Source organism: Scylla paramamosain, chromosome 22 (assembly GCF_035594125.1).
Source record: "Scylla paramamosain isolate STU-SP2022 chromosome 22, ASM3559412v1, whole genome shotgun sequence".
NCBI lineage: Eukaryota > Metazoa > Arthropoda > Malacostraca > Decapoda > Portunidae > Scylla > Scylla paramamosain.
Window position 1 is genome coordinate 8,987,138 of NC_087172.1, and position 19,758 is coordinate 9,006,895.

At 39.2% G+C, this 19,758-nt stretch overlaps 1 protein-coding gene across 2 annotated transcripts in view; it reads right to left on the bottom strand.

The window, feature by feature from the left end:
• LOC135111515 (uncharacterized) overlaps positions 1–19,758 on the bottom strand; it is a 716,663-nt gene that overhangs the window by 285,556 nt on the left and 411,349 nt on the right. For both annotated transcript variants that reach the window (XM_064024883.1, XM_064024882.1), the window contains exon 57: positions 18,581–18,765. In XM_064024883.1, the coding sequence (XP_063880953.1) occupies positions 18,581–18,765 (185 nt within the window). The remainder of the gene's footprint in view (positions 1–18,580; positions 18,766–19,758) is intronic.

Below are 19,758 nucleotides of genomic sequence, written 5' to 3' on the forward strand. Positions count from 1 at the left end.
CGCTCAACATTCTTCTCCTTTTTTTTTCTTTTCCACGTCTTTTCATAGACCCTTCAAGAGGTAAACATTTCACGCAAGGAAGCCACAGAAAGCTTGACTTCTGATATTTCTAAAATTTCTGATTGGGGCAGAGCAAACTTGGTATTGTTCAATGCCTCAAAAACTCAATTCCTCCATCTATCAACTTGACACATCCTTCCAGACAACTATCCCCTCTTCTTCAATGACACTCAATTGTCCCCCTCTTCTACAATGAACATCCTTGGTCTGTCCTTTACTTATAATCTGAACTGGAAACTTTACATCTCATCTCTAGCTAAAACAGCTTCTATGAAGTTAGGCGTTCTGAGACGTCTCCACCAGTTTTTCTCACCCCCCCAAGATGCTAACTCTGGACAAGGGCCTTATCCATCCATGTATGGAGTATGCTTCACATGTCTGAGGGGTCATACTGCTCTTCTAGACAGGGTGAAATCAAAAGCTTTTCATCTCATCAACTCCTCTCCTCTAACTGACTGTCTTCAGCCTCTCTCTCAACACCACAATATTGCATCTCTAGATGTCTTCTACTGCTATTTTCATGCTAACTGCTCTTCTGACCTTGCTAACTGCATGCCTCCCCTCCTCCCGCGGCCTCGCCACACAAGACTTTCTTCTTTCTCTCACCCCTATTCTGTCCACCACTGAGAAGGATTCTCAAATAGGGAAATTCTGTGATGTATCCACAGTTACCTGACTTTGAGTAAATGGTGAAACAAGTGTTATTCACTGAGCTTTCCTCTTACAATAGTCTGTCCTCTGTGCTCTTTACTAATCAGGGGATGGGATTCTTAGTTAGAAAAATACTGTAAGTGTGTTTGTTACCCATATGTTTGTATGCAGAACTAATGTTCATGCCCTCACTAACAATGACTGACAAAACTACAGTGTGCAGGATTACACCTTGGGAAGCTCATGAGATCATTGGATTCTACTATAGATGAGGAATTGAACCTCCCATCCCTATGTCTATCTACAAACAGTTGCCATTCCCCTCATTGTAATCATAGCAGCTTGAGCTATAGCAGCTCAGAAATGTTGTCCAGCTTATTACAGCCAGGAACTATGATAATTAATTTCTGTAAAACTAAGGTTTGCTTTCTTGATAAAGTTATAAGTAGAGGTATAAAGTCTGACAGTAATATATATATATATATATATATATATATATATATATATATATATATATATATATATATATATATATATATATATATATATATATATATATATATATATATATATATATATATATATATATATATATATATATATATATATATATATATATACACACACACACACATTATGCAGAGAGAGAGAGAGAGAGAGAGAGAGAGAGAGAGAGAGAGAGAGAGAGAGAGAGAGAGAGAACATTTGACTTACAATAAACATCTATTTCAAAATTTATTTTGATATTTCAAATCACAACAGATTCTGTAAAGTTGTAGAAGCAATCATTGGCTTAATAATCTCATATGAATTTCAATTGTTTTCCTTACAATCATGAATAATTACTTTTGAACTATAATTTTCCTGTTGCCTGTTTTGCATTAAAATTCAACTACTAAATGAAACTACTTTTAAAAGGGGGAGTTTGGGAAAAGTGTTTGGTGGGATACAAGTGAGTTGGATCCCTGGCACAGATCCCGGTAACACTTTTTCTGTGTGGCTAAAACTCACTTGCTAAATAAGCAGGTATTCATCCATTGCAAACCCATTATTATTGAATAATAATAATAATAACAATAACAAAAATAATAATAATAATAATAATAATAATAATAATAATAATAATAATAATAATAATAATAATAATAACAGCAATAATAGTAATAATGTGTGTATGTGTGTGTGTGTATTTACCTAGTTGTATAGTACAGGGGTCAAGCAGAGCTCATAGTGTCCCGTCTCTATATCTATAATTATCCAGCATTTCCTTAAATTTATGCAAATTTGCTGCTGACCATTCCAGATATCCACAGTTCTATGTGGAAAACTGTACTTTTTGATGTTCCTCAAACTCTGACTCTTCCTGATCTTCTTTGATTGTCCTCTCATCCATCCAGCTTCATCTTCTTCCAAAAACACCTGGGCTTGCTTGTCTATTTTCTCAATGCAGTTAACTAGGTATTTCATACATCATTATTAGATCTCCTCTTTCTCTTCTAACTTGCAAATCTGGCAGTCCCATTTCCTTCAACTTCTCTTCATATGTTTGGTCTTTCAGCTCCAGTACCATCCTTATAGCTGCCCTCTGAATTCTTTCCAGCTTCTTTATATCTTTCTTCATATTTGGAGACCACTGCCACATATTCCAATCTGAGGCGTAGCATAGTGGTTATAATTTTTTTCATCATAGTCTTATCTATGTAATGAAATGCCACCATAATATTTGTTAACATCCTGTACGTCAACCCAAATACCTCACTTATATGCCGTTCTGGGATCAGGGTATCTTGAAAAACCACTCCTAGGTCTTTCTCCTCCTTGCTCCTCATTATTACTTCCTCCCCCTTTTTATAGTCCCATGCAGGTCTTCTTTTACTCTTTCCTAAATCCATCACATGGAATTTCTTTGCATTGGATTCCAATTTCCACTTCTTGCTCCACCCATAAATTTTATCAATATCTCTTTGCAACTCCATACAATCAACGTGGCTCTTTATTACTCTTAACAATTTTGCTTCATCAGCAAACAGATTAATATAACTGGTCAAACCCTCTTGCATATCATTGATGTATATTTGGAACATAATGGGTGCTAACACTGATTCCTGTGATACTCCACTTGTTACATTACTCCAACTTCAACAGGTGTCCCTGATCAGTTCTCATTTCTCTATCTCTCATCCATTTTAGCATTGTCCCTCTCAGTCCACCTATATGTTCCATCTTCCACAATAGTCTTTTATGCAGAACTTTATCAAAAGCTTTTTTTGATGTCCAAGTACACTGCATCTATTCTGTGATTTCTGTTTTGATTTCATCTATTACTCTTGTATAGAAACTTAGTAAATTTGTCACACATGACATTCCTTTTCTGAAACCATATTGGCTATTTGTTATAACTTCATTCTCTTCCAAATATTTCACCCACTTTTGCTTGATTGCTATTTCACAGATCTTGACCGCAGCACTAGCTCACGACACCAGTCTATAATTTAGTGGCTCAGTCCTCCTTCCTTCTGTGTATATTGGCACTATATTTGCTCTCTTCCACTCCCTTGGTACTCTTCCCTCTATCAATAAGCTGTTAATCACATCCTAAATTGGCTCCACCTCTTATTCTCTACATTCTTTTAGTGTCCAACCTGACTCTCCATCAGACCCCAATGCTTTCCTGACATCCAACATCTCTAACAATTTGCCAATTTCATGTTTTTGCACAAAGACTTTCTATAACTCCCCCTGCCACATTTCCTCATTTGGTTCTGTAAAATCTGCTTCCACATTGAACACAGATCTGAAACTCTCATTCATAATTTCACTCATCTCTTCCACTGTTTGATATATCCTTTCTCCTTTTACAAACTTGTCAATGGTCTCTCTGCTTGTCATCTTTCCATTGATATACCTGTAAAAAAGCTTGGGCTCTTCACATTTCTTTACCACATCCTTTTCAAATTGTTTCTGCTCCTCTCTTCTTATTCTAACACTATCATTTCTTGCCTCCTTATACTGCTCTATTATTTTCATTTCTTTGTTTCTTCAGTTTCTTCCAAGCTATATCCTTTCTCTTCTTAGCTTCTGCACATCTGTCATTATACCAAATATGTTTGTTCCTCCTTACTTTACATGCAGGTACATACTCCTGCACACCCTCATTGTACTTCTTCAGGAATGTTTCATATTTCTCTTGCAGTGTCTTGCCTTCCATAAGTCTCTTCCAATCAATACTTCCACAGAATTTTCTTAACTCTGTAAGATTTGTCTTTGCATGATTTAGTCTCCCATTTTTATAATCCTCCTTACATGCTATAACCTCCCAATCTTGCAGTACAACTTTTAACACCATATGGTCTCTTTTTCCTATTGGGCTTAAGTATTTGATAGTTGGATGGGGCTACATTTTTTTTTTTTTTTAATACCAGGTCTAGCATAGATGGTTCCTCCTCCCCTCTGTATCTTGTAAATTCCTTCATCCATTGGTCCATTGTATTCACCATAGCTAATTGTAGAATTTCTTCACTCTACAGTCCAGCATTTCCATTAACTTCCATCTCCTCCCAGCTTATATTTTTTGCAGTTAAAGTCTCCCACTATTAGTATTTTATTGTCCTTCCTTATCATGTTGTCTAGGCACTTCAACAGTTCCTTTTGCATTTCCTTGTGACCTTCCAGCCTCCATGTATTAGTCTTCGGTGGTACAAAAGTTAATATGACTCCTTTCTCTCCCACTGGTCCTGACCTATGACCTATGACCTCCACCATGCTATCTCCATATTGCACTTCTTCCACACATATATCATCTTGAACCATTATCAGTATTCCTCCTCCTTTTCCTTTTCTATCTCTCCTCCAATAATTATATCCCTCTTCCTTAAAGCTTAAGCTCTTTTAACTTTGTCTCAGTTAGGCACAACACATCTGGTCTATTTTCCTTTAGGTAATCTCTCACTTCCAGTACATCTGAAAGTAACCCATCTATGTTAGTATACATTACTACTTCTCCCACCACTTTTAATTTCTCTGTCTGCTGCTGTGGTTCTTTTATTTCTTGTTCCATTTCTCAAATATACCATTTCCTTAGTCTCATATCTTGTACCCTCCAGTAAAATTTCCCCTTCTCAGTCTCTGTCCTCTCATTTTTTTTTCCTTAGCTTCATATCTCAGATCCCTCTCTTTTTCCCTTTCTTCCAAGTTCTAATCTCTTTTTTACCCAAATATTCTTGTATTCTGAACTTTCAGCCAGCTTCCCAGTCCTTGCTAGGATCTCCTCTACTGCAACTTGGGATCTCATTCTCACTTTCAACGATCTTTTACCTCCTTCACTATATTTTCCAATTCTATATGCTTCTTTCACTTCTCATTCCAGTCCCTGTTCCTCATCTTGGACCACTGTAATAATTTCCCTTACCAACTCCATCTCTTCCCTCTCTCTCTCACAGTCTTAACTGGGTTTTTCTTATCTTGCAGTCGAAAAAAGGCCATGCATTTCTTCTTATCTACTGTGTCTCTCATCTAAACCTCCTTTTCTTTAATTACCTGAATTACTGTGTCCTTGGTCTTTTCCTGTATTTGTTTTTTAACCACCTCTGTGAAACTAACTCTTTCATCCTCATTTTCTTTCTTCCAGGCATTTCTCAGTTCCTCCAGTTTGGTTTCACATACTGCCCCTTCCACTTTTCCTGCACTATCCTTCACCTTTTGTTGCAGCCCTTGCAGAGTTACTTCACATTCATTACACTTAGTCTTGAGTATCTCATTTTCTTTCTTTAGCTCTTCCATTGCCTCTTTCATCTCATTGTTTATCTTTAGAGCACTCTCACATTCACTATACTTCTTTTTTCAATTTTTTGTTTTCCATAATAAGTTTGTCCTGCTTTTCCAGAATGCCAGAGATCAGTTCCCTCATGCACCTTATTTCTTTCTCTACACTGATTATCCTCCTCATATTTCCTTTCTCTTCTCTGAATCCTGAAAAATCCCTTTCTCCACTTACCTCCACCAATTGTCTCAACCCCACAGGGGTTTCAATAAAATGCACCTTCTGTCTCACCTCCTCACTCAGTTTGTTTACAAACACATCATGACTGGTGACACCAGCTAGATCTTCCTTTCCTTCCATTTCTTTTAACCTCAAAATACTCCTTTAAGTATTATACATTGCATATACAGTAAAATCCCTCTCATCCGGCATTCGAGTATCCGGCAGTTTCAAGTATCCGGTACATTTTTCCCCGAGCCTTAAAATCAATAAAAAATCAATGTGTACTCATAGAGTTGATTAAAATTGCCGTGCGAGGCATACTTTGTCCCCTCACCACCAGAGCGCACTGCTTCGCGCCACCCACAGCCCACTGCACTGTGTTTACTCAGTGACTCAGTCCCGCGTGTGCACTGTTTATCGCCTGATGCCTTCATCATGCCTAAAGTTGTAGAAAAGAGGAAGCGTGTTGTGCTTACACTTAAGCAGCTGATCAGATCAGCTGATCTTTGTTATGGTAAGATGCGTGAGTGTAGGGTGGTATTTGTGGACATAATTTCACTTCTATTCAAGTATCCAGCAATATTCAAGTATCCGACATGTCGGCGGTCCCGTTGATGCCGGATAAGAGGGATTTTACTTCGGCAAATCACTTGTCTGCTAGATAGTGCCGTTCACATAAGATACACTACACTTCGCCACACAGTCAGTTACTACGCAGACACCACACAAGTCGGACGTCGGTCCCGCCTCCTGTTCTGTTGTTACAACTTCTGTTATCGAGGAGTGAAGAGAATATTACAGTTTTCTTGTTTGGATTGTGTATTACGATTTCCATTACCTGTTATAAGGGTGGAATATTGTCTTTAGTTATCCGTTACCTGATTATAGGGCGGAGTATTGTCTATGGATATCCGTTACCTGATAAGGGCGGACTGTTGCCTATTTGAATCCGTTACCTGATTTAAGGGCGGATTATGGACTATAAATATCCGTTACCTTGTATAAGGGCGGATTATTGGTTATATGATATCCGTTACTTGGTATAAGGCGGATTATTGGCAAATATTTTATGCTATATATATATATATAACAATATTTGGGCACTCTCGTGAGCCGACATAGGTGCGAGATGGTTCCATCTTGTTACCCATTATTGGGGCAAGAGGAATATTGCCTTATTTACAAGCCTGGGGGCATTTGACTTCCCAGATTACTATAAGGAAGGAGTTTTTGATTTAAAGTTACCCTGTGTGTGAGGTTAAGGCACCCGTGGGATTATAAAAGGAACTGCTGTTAAAAAGGGTGGCATCTTGTTAACATTAGCCGCCATGTCTAGGACGCCTTCTGATGCTTGCCCCAGTCCTGAGAGATTCAGAACTACCAGCATGCCACGCACCTCAGCTAAGGTAAAGGAACTACATAAGGGGAGTAAACATGAAGAAAGATCCAGATCTAAGAGCCGTTCTACTCGTCATGAGAGGTTAAGTTACTCTCAGTCACCTTCCCCTTCTCCAAAATACGCTGGTGAAGACAGCACTGCACCTTCTTTGGGCATGATTATGGATGCTTTGACTGAGTTGAGGAAAGACATGGACAAGCTTAAGAAGGAAAATAGGGCTGTGAAGTCAAAAGCAGTTCATAACAATGCTCCCCTGTAGGTGTCAAATAATACTTTGATGCCTGATTCTCAGGAATCACAGGCAGGATTTTCTGGATTTAGAACTCCACTGAGGGAGGACAGTGATGAGGAAGAGGAAATCCAGAGGGATATTCCTCATGATAGTATATTGTTACAAGGTGCTAAGAATTATGGACCCATGGAAACTGTCTCAAAAGAACTTGACAAGGAAATTGCTGCAATGGTGAACCACCTGTTTATTAATGGCATGAGGCAGGAAGATTACAAAGCCATTGTAGAGGATGAGGTGACATTTAGACCAAATAACTGCCATGCATTAACTCAAGTGGATTGCAACCCACAGGTCCTGGACGCGCTGCCTGCAGAGGCAAAGAAGGCAGACTTCCACTTAACTCTTTCCTTCCGGCAATCGTATATATACGATTGCAAAAATGCGTCCGTAGCGACGGCGAACATACCGGCAATCAAGAATTTTCGCGCCTCAATTTTGAGGTCCAAGCGCGGTTTCTCGAGTCAGATGGTGTGAGTGGAAGTGTCTGGCATGTTTCCACATGTAATGTTGTCACTAGCTATGGAAATTTAGCGGTAACTAAGCTATTTTCCCTTTCTCCGGGCGACACTTGGCAACCCCAGCGACCCGCCGGGTGGAAAGCACTCGCCGGGTGGAAAGCACCATGATAAGTGTGAAGAGACATCCTGATAAGAGCCAAGGATCTCAGATCATAACTCACCATGGAGCAGGACACAACATATGTATTTAGCAGTGCTTCTGAGTTTGAAGACAATGACAGTGAATATTTAGAAGAAGCTGAAGAAAGCAAAGACATTGGTGAGGACTCGGAAAATGATTTACAGGATCCACCTGTTTTATCAGAACAGAGAGATGATACCTATCATTCTTTCATGTTAATTTTTTCATTATCTTCGATTTTATAATAAAATGGTAGAAGGTAACTTGTCAGAGAGAGAGAGGGAGAAAGAGAGAGAATGTTATTTGCCTGAAACTTGATGTGAAAAGGGATGAAATCTCTCTCTCTCTCTCTCTCTCTCTCTCTCTCTCTCTCTCTCTCTCTCTCTCTCTCTCTCTCTCTCTCTCTCATTGGAAGTGTACAATTTCCCCTCCAAGATGAGAGAGAGAGAGAGAGAGAGAGAGAGAGAGAGAGAGAGAGAGAGAGAGAGAGAGAGAGAGAGAGAGAGAGAGAGAGAGAGAGAGAGAGAGAGTGTGTGTGTGTGTGTGTTTGCGCGCGGCGTCATCGCTCTCCGGGCTGTTTCTGGATGACGGATCACACAGCAGGAGGAGGAGGAATCCTTTATAAGGCATAAACTCAACTTTCAGAGGTCACATCGAGCTACAAAGTATATCATTGTATTCAGAATAGCAAAGAGAAAATAATTATTAGTATTCAAACAATTTTCTGACAATTTCTAGGTTTACCATTTTTAGCCGTCATACAAAACGAGAAAATAATTTAAGCGCCGGAAGGAAAGGGTTAAGGGAAGTGGGAAAAAAATATTACCAAGGCAGCTACTATTGTTGTAAAATCGCTTACTGTGCTAGACAAGGTGGCATGTGATGAAGAGCACCAAATTATTGCAAATGAGGTGGCCATGCTCAATGGTGCATTGGCATTATTGGGTAATGCGCACTACAGAAATAACTTGAACAGGCGACATATCATAAAGAGGGACATTAATCCCAAATATTCTCATTTGTGTGCTGACAAGGCTCCCGTGACGGGTCTATTGTTTGGGGATGACCTGTCACAAGCCAACAGAAATATTGAGGAGGCAGAAAGGCTGAAAACCAAATTCACTTTTAAGAAGCCTACATCTTGGACTGCAAGCAGTGGCAGATTTGGTGGAGGTAAACAATGTAACTTTTTTGCCAAGGCCTCCTCCTGTGGATTCCCATCCAGATATCAGCCGTATGGTTTTCACAGGATGCCCTCCAGTGGTGAACACAGGCGGTCCTACCCTGCTCAAGCTTGGACAACAAAAAACGTGAGAGGCCGGGGTCAACATAACCCCCGGCGTTAACCCAGGTGAAAGAACAATTTGAGGCTGGGCAACTTCACAAGTTTATCAATAAATGGTGTGTGATTACAAGTGGTCTGTTCATTTTGGATATGGTGGAACATTGTCATCTGAATATAGATGAAGCTAATATCGGATATTTATTTAGAGAGGATATACAGTATGTCTTTAGTGAGGAAGATAAACTGATTATGCATTAGGAGGTTAAAAAAATTGTTAGAGATAAAGGCCATCATAGAGACACATGGACAGGATCAACAAATACTTTCACCAGTTTTTCTGAGGAAGAATAAGACGGGGGATTATAGGATGGTGTTAAATCTTGAAAAACTGAACAGGCATGTAGAATATACTCATTTTAAAATGGAAAATTTTGAACAAGTATTACAGTTGCTTAGTCAAGGAGATTATATGGCTTCTATAGACCTTAAGAAAGCCTATTATTCAGTAAAAATTGCAGAGGAACAACAAAAATATCTGTGTTTTAGATGGTTGGATAAGATTTACCAGTTCACATGTCTACCTAACAGGTTTTCGGATGGTCCTCGTCTATTTACAAAACTTCTGAAGCCAGTTTTCTCTACACTTAGGCATAAAAGCCACAACATCACTAGTTATATTGATAATACGCTTCTGTGTAGTAGCTCTTTGCCGAGATGTTTTGATTGCATGAATGATAACATTCAATTGTTGCAGAGTGTAGGTTTCTGCATACTCGTAAATGTGGAGAAATCTGTTTTAAGTCCCACTACGCGTATTGAGTATTTAGGTAACATGATAGATTTGGTGGCCATGACAGTTACCTTGCCGGCGCGTAGGAGGGATGAGATTATACAGCATTGCTCTCTTTTAGTCAATAGACAGAAAGAAAAAATTAGAATTGTGGCAAGAGTGATTGGCCTGCTGGTGGCAGCAATCCCAGCTGTAGAGATAGGGAAGATGCACTGTAGGAGGATGGAAAGAGCAAAGATCAAGGCTTTGGAAGAGGCATGTGGAGACTTTAATAGATGGATGAACATTACAGAGGAGATTAGAACAGATTTAAACTGGTGGATTAAGGAACTGGAGAATCAAAACAGGAAAATATTCAGAAATGCACCAGATACTGAGTTGTTCACAGATGCTTAAAATCTAGGATGGGCAGGTTGCCAAAATAGCATCACTACCAATGGCAGATGGTCCCCTGAAGAGGTGCGTTCACACATTAATGCGTGAATTATTGGCTATGTTATTCTCATTGAGATCTTTTACACATCTACTTAGAGGTTTACACGTCAGGGTGTTATGTGATAACACCACAGTGATTAATTACGTGAATGAGATGGGAGGTGTTAAGTCAATAGTTTGTGATGACATTAGTAGGAACATCTGGGAATGGTGTCTTAGTAATGGGGTATGGCTGACAGCTTCCCACATACCAGGCAAATGTAACGTCATGGCTGAAGAGGCATCACGTTCCTTTAATGACGGACATGAGTGGCAGCTGAATGAGATGATATTTAAGGAATTGTGTTCTATATTTGGGAATCCTTGTATAGACCTATTCGCTTCACGTTTGAACAAACAAATGACTCCATTCTGTGCATGGACACCAGATCCAGAGGCTGCATATATTGATGCAGTTACAATTCCGTGGGTTAAATTTAAATTGGTTTACCTCTATCCTCCCTTCTCTCTGATCTCTAGATGTCTGCAGAAGTTAAGGGAGGAAAGGACCAGAGGATGGATCATAGTGCCACTTTGGCCATCACAACCGTGGATGGGGGTGCTCCTTCGGATGCTAGTAGACGACCCTCGGGTCATACAGAGAAGGAAAAATGTGCTAATGCATCCATCAACTGCTAAGGAACACCCAATAATGAAACACACAAATTTGATGGCTTGTCAGTTGTCCGGAAACAACTTGGAGAACGTGGCATATCTAAAGAAGGTACGGAAATCATTATGGCCTCTTGGAAACCAGCAACAGGTAGACAATACAACACTCACATCAAGAGGTGGACACTCTTTTGTAGTAGAGGGAACATTAATCCCATTGCACCATCTATAGCAGATATATTAAACTTTGTCTCATAACTTTCAAAGGAATGTGGGTTATGAAAGCATTAACACGGTGAGAAGGACTCTATCTGCAATAGGAATTATGGTGGAAGGCTGCAGAGCGGGCAATCACCCACTTGTCAACAGATTTCTGCAGGGAGTCTTCAACTTACGTCCTTCTACACCCAGGTATGCGACGACCTGGGATGTGAAACTTGTATTACAAAAGATAAGACTCGTGGAACCACTACACAGCCTAACACTGAAAGACTTATCGCTAAAAATGGTGATGCTGATGGCAATGACACAAGCAGCCAGGATCCAAACTTTGCACTTATTGTTGGTGAATATGGCATTTGGAGAAGAATCTGTTTCAGTTTTGTTAGGAGGTAACATCAAGCAATGCAGGCCAAAATTTAATGTTCGTACTATTGTATTTAAAGCTTATCCTCAGGATTACAGATTGTGTGTAGTTAAGGCTATGAAAGAATATATAGAAAGAACTGAGAGGCTAAGGACAGAATCTGGAAATGCAGATGGGAGACTACTCATAAGTTATATAAAACCTCATAGGAGTGTTTCTAAGGACATGGTGGCAAGGTGGCTTAAGACCATGTTATGTGAGTGTGGGATTGATACCAAGAGGTACACAGCAGGTAGTATTAGACCTGTGTCAGTGTCTAAGGCCAAGGCACTGGATGTGCCTATTGCCACCATCATGGCAAAAGCTGGTTGGACGCAGGAAGCCACATTTGCTAAATATTATAATAAGGATATACAAGGGGAAATAGATCCTTTTCAAGAAGCAGTGCTAGGCTCAGTATAATGTAAGGTTAGAAATGTTATCAGCAGTAAAAATCATGTTCTATTTTCATAAATGACAATGGGGTTTTTGTAATAGGAACTTTTGTTTACACCTATTTACAAAATGTAAATTTTGACAGAACCCTTTACATACAACACCCACATGACTTTAAAATCTCATGTGAACGGCACCATCTAGCAGACAAGTGATTTGCCGAAGTAAAATTACAGAAGTACATGAGACTTACCGTAGGTTAGTTGAAATGGGCTTCAGATTTTGCGAGGCACATCACGTCTGCTAGATGGTAGAGTTCACATGCCCTCCACTCCCTCCCTCTGTTAATTGATGATTCTTGGTTTACACAACAAAAATTCACTGACTGGAAGGGTTGGGAGATAATATTTCATGTAGGTAGTTGTATCTTTAAAGACTGACTGTGTGGCGAAGTGTAGTGTATCTCATGTGAACTCTACCATCTAGCAGACGTGATGTGCCTCGCAAAATCCGAAGCACATTTCAACTAACCTACGGTAAGTCTCATGTACTTCTGTAATTTTACTGTACATTACTAGGCCTCATTGATTTGTCCAGAGCCAGTAGCGTGTGTCTTCCAGAACTCTAGCACCCATATCCAAACAGCTGGCCAGTGCATGTGCGCATGCATGTATTTACCTAGTTGTATAGTACAGGGTCCGAGCCAAAGCTCAATTAGTCCTGTCTCCATACCCGAATTTGTCCAATCTCTCTTTAAACATGTGCACACTCTTTGCCGCAACCACCTCTTCTTTTAAGTTATTCCATATTTCAACCATTCGATGCGGAAAGCTGTATTTCTTAATATCTCCCAAACAATGACTCTTCTTTAATTTCTTCATATGTCCCCTTGTACGTCTATCTCCTTCCTCCACTTTTACAACTAGGTCATCTCTGTCTATCTTCTCCATGCCATTTACTAATTTGAACATTGTTATCAGGTCTCCTCTTTCCCTTCTTTCTTGCAGTGTTGGTAATCCAATTTCTTCCAGTCTTTCTTCGTAACTTAGGTCTTCCAATTCAGGTATCATTTTTGTAGCTGTTCTTTGCATTCTTTCCAATTTCCTTATATCTTTCTTCTTGTGTGGAGACCATACCACTGCTGCGTATTCCAGTTTGGGGCGTATCATGTGTGTTATGATTTTCTTCATCATTTCTTTGTCTAGGTAATTAAATGCCACCCTGATATTTGCTAGCAAATTATATGTAAAGCCAAATATTCCATTGATGTGTTTTTCTGGTGATAGCGTGTCTTGAATTATTACTCCCAAGTCTTTTTCTTCTTTGCTCTTTGGTATTGTGATTCCTCCCATGAAGGTCTCCTTTTACTTCTTCCCATCTCCATTACATGGCACTTCTTTATATTGAATTCTAATTTCCATCGTTTACTCCATTCATAAATTCTATCAATATCCCTCTGTAGTTCCTCACAATCCTCTTGGTTCTTTATTACTTTCATCAATTTTGCATCATCTGCAAACATGTTAATGTAGCTATTTAAACCGACCGTCATATCATTTATATAGACCTGAAACATTATAGGTGCCAACACAGACCCTTGTGGTACTCCGCTTGTTACTTCGCACCAACTTGATTTATTATCTCTGATTACTGTACTCATTTCCCTACCTTGGAGATAATCCTTCATCCACTTAAGTATTTTTCCTTTTAGCCCTCCTCGATGTTCCAGTTTCCATATGAGACTTTTATGTGGAACTGTATCAAAAGCTTTTTTCAGATCTAAATAGACTGCATCAATCCAACCATCTCTCTCTCTTGTAGTTTATCTATTACTCTTGTATAAAAGCTCAGTAAGTTTGTTACAAAAGATCTCTCTTTCCTGAAACCGAATTGTTTTTCTGTCATTATATTTTCTTGTTCAAGATATTGCACCCATCTGTTTTTAATGACTATTTCACAGAGTTTACTTACAATACTCGTGAGTGAGACTGGTCTGTAATTCAGTGGTTCCATTTTATTACCTCCTTTTGTATAATGGTACTACATTTGCTCTCTTCCATTCCTTTGGTACTTTTCCCTCCTTCAAAGAACTGTTAATTATCTCCCATATTGGTTCTTCCAATTCCTCTCTACATTCTTTCAATATCCATCCATTTACTTCGTCTGGTCCCATCGCCTTCCTAGTATCTAGCTCTTCCAGTAGTCTTTTAATTTCTTTTCTTTCCACTTGTATGTTTTCTATTCCTTTCTGTTGTTCCTCATCTCCCAGTGATGCAAAGACAGTTTCTCTTGTAAATACAGACTTAAAGCTTTTATTCAGTATCTCAGCCATCTCGTGTGGTTTCATAAATTTCTCCATTTTTCTTCAGCTTTGTAATGGTATCTCTATGCTTTATTTTTCCATTTACATATCTATAGAAAAGTTTGGGTTCTTCTTTACACTTTCCAACTACATCTCTTTCAAAATTTCCTTCTTCTTCTCTTCTTATTTTAACATAATCATTTCTAGCTGTCCTGTATTCTTCTCTATTTATCTCATTCCATTGTTTCCTCATTTTTTTCCATGCCCTCTCCTTCTTTTTTGCCTCTGCACACTTTGCATTAAACCACACTTTCTTATTATCTTTTACCTTATATCTTGGCACATATCTTTCAACACCTTCTCTAAACTTGCTTAACCCTTTCCTTCCGGCAATCGTATAAATACAGTTGCAAAAATGCATCCGTAGCGACGGCGATCATACCGGTAATCAAGAATTTTCGCGCCTCAATTTTGAGGTCCAAGCGCGGTTTCTCGAGTCAGATGGTGTGAGTGGAAGTGTCTGGCATGTTTCCACATGTAGTGTTGTCACTAGCTCTGGAAATTTAGCGGTAACTAAGCTATTTTCCCTTTCTCCGGGCAACACTTGGCAACCCTAGCGACCCGCCGGGTGGAAAGCACTCGCCGGATGGAAAGCACCATGATAAGTGTGAAGAGACATCCTGATAAGAGCCAAGGATCTCAGATCATAACTCACCATGGAGCAGGACACGACATATGTATTTAGCAGTGCTTCTGAGTTTGAAGACAGTGACAGTGAATATTTAGAAGAGGAAGCTGAAGAAAGCGAAGACATTAGTGAGGACTCGGAAAATGATTTACAGGATCCACCTGTTTTATCAGAACAGAGAGATGATACCTATCATTCTTTCATGTTAATTTTTTCATTATCTTCGATTTTATAATAAAATGGTAGAAGGTAACTCATCAGAGAGAGAGAGAGAGAGAGAGAGAGAGAGAGAGAGAGAGAGAGAGAGAGAGAGAGAGAGAGAGAGAGAGAGAGAGAGAGAGAGAGAGAGAGAGAGAGAGATAATGTTATTTGCCTGAAACTTGATATGAAAAGGGATGAAATCTCTCTCTCTCTCTCTCTCTCTCTCTCTCTCTCTCTCTCTCTCTCTCATTGGAAGTGTACAATTTCCCCTCCAAGATGAGAGAGAGAGAGAGAGAGAGAGAGAGAGAGAGAGAGAGAGAGAGAGAGAGAGAGAGAGAGAGAGAGAGAGAGAGAGAGAGAGAGAGAGAGAGAGAGAGAGAGAGAGAGAGAAAGAGAGAGAGAGAGAGTGTGTGTGTGTGTGCGCGCACGGCGTCATCGCTCTCCAGGCTGTTTCTGGATGACGGATCACACAGCGGGAGGAGGAGGAATCCTTTATAAGGCATAAACTCAACTTTGAGAGGTCACATCGATCTACAAAGTATATCATTGTATTCAGAATAACAATTCAAACAATTTTCTGACAATTTCTAGGTTTACCATTTTTAGCCGTCATACAAAACGGGAAAATAATTTAAGCGCCAGAAGGAAAGGGCTAAAAACACTTCATATTTTTTCTGCACCTCCATACCTCTTAATAAATTATTCCAATCAAGCTCTCCGTAGAATTTCTTTAACCCTGTAAAGTCTGCCTTAGCATAATTTTTTCTCTCATTTTTATATTCCTCATTGAATTTTGGCACTTCTTCTTTGATCTCTATCTCCATCTTCACATGATCACTTTTTCCCACTGGACACAAATATTCTATACTTGGTTCATTTTTTGGCTTTTTTGTAAAAACCAAGTCTAGTAGTGATGGTTCATCTTCCCCTCTGTACCTAGTATTTTCTTTTGCCCATTGATCCATCGTGTTTACCATCATAGTCTGTAAAAATTCTTCACTCCATGTACTGGCAATCCCTGTCACCTCCATCTCCCCCCAGTTTATCTCTTTGCTATTAAAATCTCCTACTAGTAAAACCTTGTTTCTTATCTTTAGCATGTCATCTATACTTTTTATGAACTCGCTTTGCATGTGCTTATAATCATCAGTCCCCCAAGTGTTAGTCTTTGGAGGCATGTACGCAACAATAATTTTTCTGCTTTCTTGTCCTTGGATCTTGATCTCCACACTCAATGTTTCTGACCTCCCTTCACCATATTCCACTGTTTCTATCAAGATGTTTTTTCTTACTAGAATCATCACTCCTCCTCCTCCCTTATTCTTTCTATCTCTTCTCCATGTGTTATATCCTTCTTCTTCAAATTCAACATTAATCTTCCTTGTTAGTTTTGTTTCCGTAATGCATGCCACTTCTGGTTTCTTTTCATGTAAATAATCTCTTAGTTCCCTTAGGCTGGACACTAATCCATCTATGTTTGTATACATAACTTTAATTTTATTTATTGTGGACCCATTTCTTTTGTGTTCTCTCTTTGTTGTCTTACTTCTTGCCCTGCATTCTTTAACCACCATTTCCTCATTTTCATGTCTATCACTCTCCATATATACCTTTCTGCCTGTTCCTGTGTTCTCTCTTTGTTTTTTGTCTTGGCCTCCTCTTTTAACTCTTTCACCTTGTTTCTTTCCTCTTCATTCATTTCTCTTCTTATATATATATATATCCTTCATACCCTCTATCTTTCTTAACAAACTCATTCTGCACATGCATGTGTGTGTGTGTGTGTGTGTGTGTGTGTGTGTGTGTGTGTGTGTGTTACATACTTGTACTATAAAAATACAGGGTGCAACTCCAAGCTTCCACCTTGATGAAAGGTGAAGCCACTGCTCCCATCAATAGATATTATCAAACTTCTATAATGATATTTAGGAAAACTAAGCCTACCATGGTGTTCACAAGACATTACTACTTATCAAGAACATGACTGAATTACCAGTTCAAAGGAAATCAATGCTCTCCTTGTCTCCCTGTACTCCCTTGTTTCACGGGCAAGCTTTACATTATTGTCACTTATCAGCATCTGCATATTTTTGTATTGTTACGTGTCACATACCAATAAAATAAAAAAAATGTGTTGAATCTGAAACAGTAACTGATAATTCAATGCCAGCAACATTACAGGAACAATAGGGAGGTAAAGAAATGTAAAAAAAATGTTTAATTCACTTTTATTTATTTATTTATCTTTTATATTTTATGCATAGTCTACTGTAACCAATTTATACTCAAGAGATGCAGCAATGTTTTCTAAACTCAATGGTAGGTTGACTTTTCCTAATCATCATCTGGTAGCTTGATGAAACCAGACATAACTGTGAGATGTCCAACTTCCTCTCTTCCTCTGCATAACATCATTTGGGGGTGTCTGCCGCAGTTGTTGTATGCTGTGTGTGCATGTCCGTGCATGTGTGTATGTACAGAATATATCCATCTGATGTGAAATGCCAGGTGATGTGGGGAAAGCCAAAATGAGCAATGGTGTTATGAAAAACCATGGCCAACACTGCATGTAATAGCATGTACTACACTATAGGTAATAGGATGGAATGGTGCTGTATGATGTGTTGGGGCCTTTTGCCGCAGGGTGACCCATAGAATACCGTTCGTCTGGTGATGTTTACTCTTGCTTAATACATGATCCCCTTGTCGGGAAGAGCGAAAATCCAGGAAAGGTGCAGACAATAGTGTTAAAACATCATCCAACATAAGTTGAACAACCATAGTGACTTTATAGAACTTCGACACAAACCTATGCTGATTTGGAAGAATTCATTGACACCATTACTAACTCTCACACATATCCTGTTATTTACATAAAACTCTCTACTTCTTCCAACAACCTGCCTCCAATTCCATATTCTTTGGAATATCCCCATAGTCCTTTCCTGCCAATCTTATCATATACTTTCACTACATATCAGGCTGAGACCCTCCTAATGACATGGTTGGCAAGATAGGTCACATAACAGGAACAAAAGTATAGAGGACAGGGTTTCCCATCATCTAACTTTGCTCCTTTTAATTAGTCTTTAAAATATGCAAGGAACAGACAGAATTTCTTCAGCCCTGCTGCTGTATACAAAAAAAGTCATCCCCCTACCACATAAATAGTAATTGATACTCACTTAGTTGCAGGATGCATGAGAACTGCTCTTTCATTGATCACCACAGCATCATTACGAGTTTTATCCTTCAACATGATCATCTCCAACTTCAAGTTCTTCAGTGGATCTGAAGAATACTCCATTTGCCCCTCAATAGTTAGTTCCTCCAGGTCATCCTGTTGCAGTTCTCCCCATACCTTTATATTCTAAGAGAGAAAATAAAAAAAAATTAAATGGAATATAAGATGACTTATAAGTAAACAATTGTAATCTGTTATTTGCAACACATTCTTTCTTTAATGACATATTAAGAAAATTTTCATTTTTTTTTTTTTATGTAGGAGGGACACTGGCCAAGGGCAACAAAAATCCAATAAAAAAAAAATACCCACTGAAATGCCAGTCCCATAAAAGGGTCAAAGCAGTAGTCAAAAACTGATGGGTAAGTGTCTTGAAACCTCCCTCTTGAAGGAATTCAAGTCATAGGAAGGTGGAAATACAGAAGCAGGCAGGGAGTTCCAGAGTTTACCAGAGAAAGGGATGAATGATCAAGAATACTGGTTAACTCTTGCATTAGAGAGGTGGACAGAATAGGGCTGAGAGAAAGAAGAAAGTCTTGTGCAGCGAGGCTGTGGGAAGAAGGGGAGGCACACAGTTAGCAAGATCAGAAGAGCAATTAGCATGAATATAGCAGAAGAAGACAGCTAGAGATGCAACATTGCGGCGGTGAAAGAGAGGCTGAAGACAGTCAGTTAGAGGAGAGGAGTTGATGAGATGAAAAGCTTTTGATTCCACCCTGTCTAGAAGAGCAGTATGAGTGGAACCCCCCCCCGTTGGAACCCCCCCCCAGACATGTGAAGCATACTCCATACATGGATGGATGAGGCCCTTGTACAGAGTTACCAGCTGGAGGGGTGAGTAAAACTGGCGGAGACGTCTCAGAACGCCTAACTTCATAGAAACTGTTTTAGCTAGAGATGAGATGTGAAGTTTCCAGTTCAGATTATAAATAAAGGTAAGACCGAGGATGTTCAGTGTACAAGAGGGGGACAGTTCAGTGTCACTGAAGAAGAGAGGATAGTTGTATGGAAGGTTGTGTCGAGTTGATAGATGGAGGAATTGAGTTCTTGAGGCATTGAACAATACCAAGTTTGCTCTGCTCCAATCAGAAATTTTTGAAAGATCAGAAGTCAAGCGTT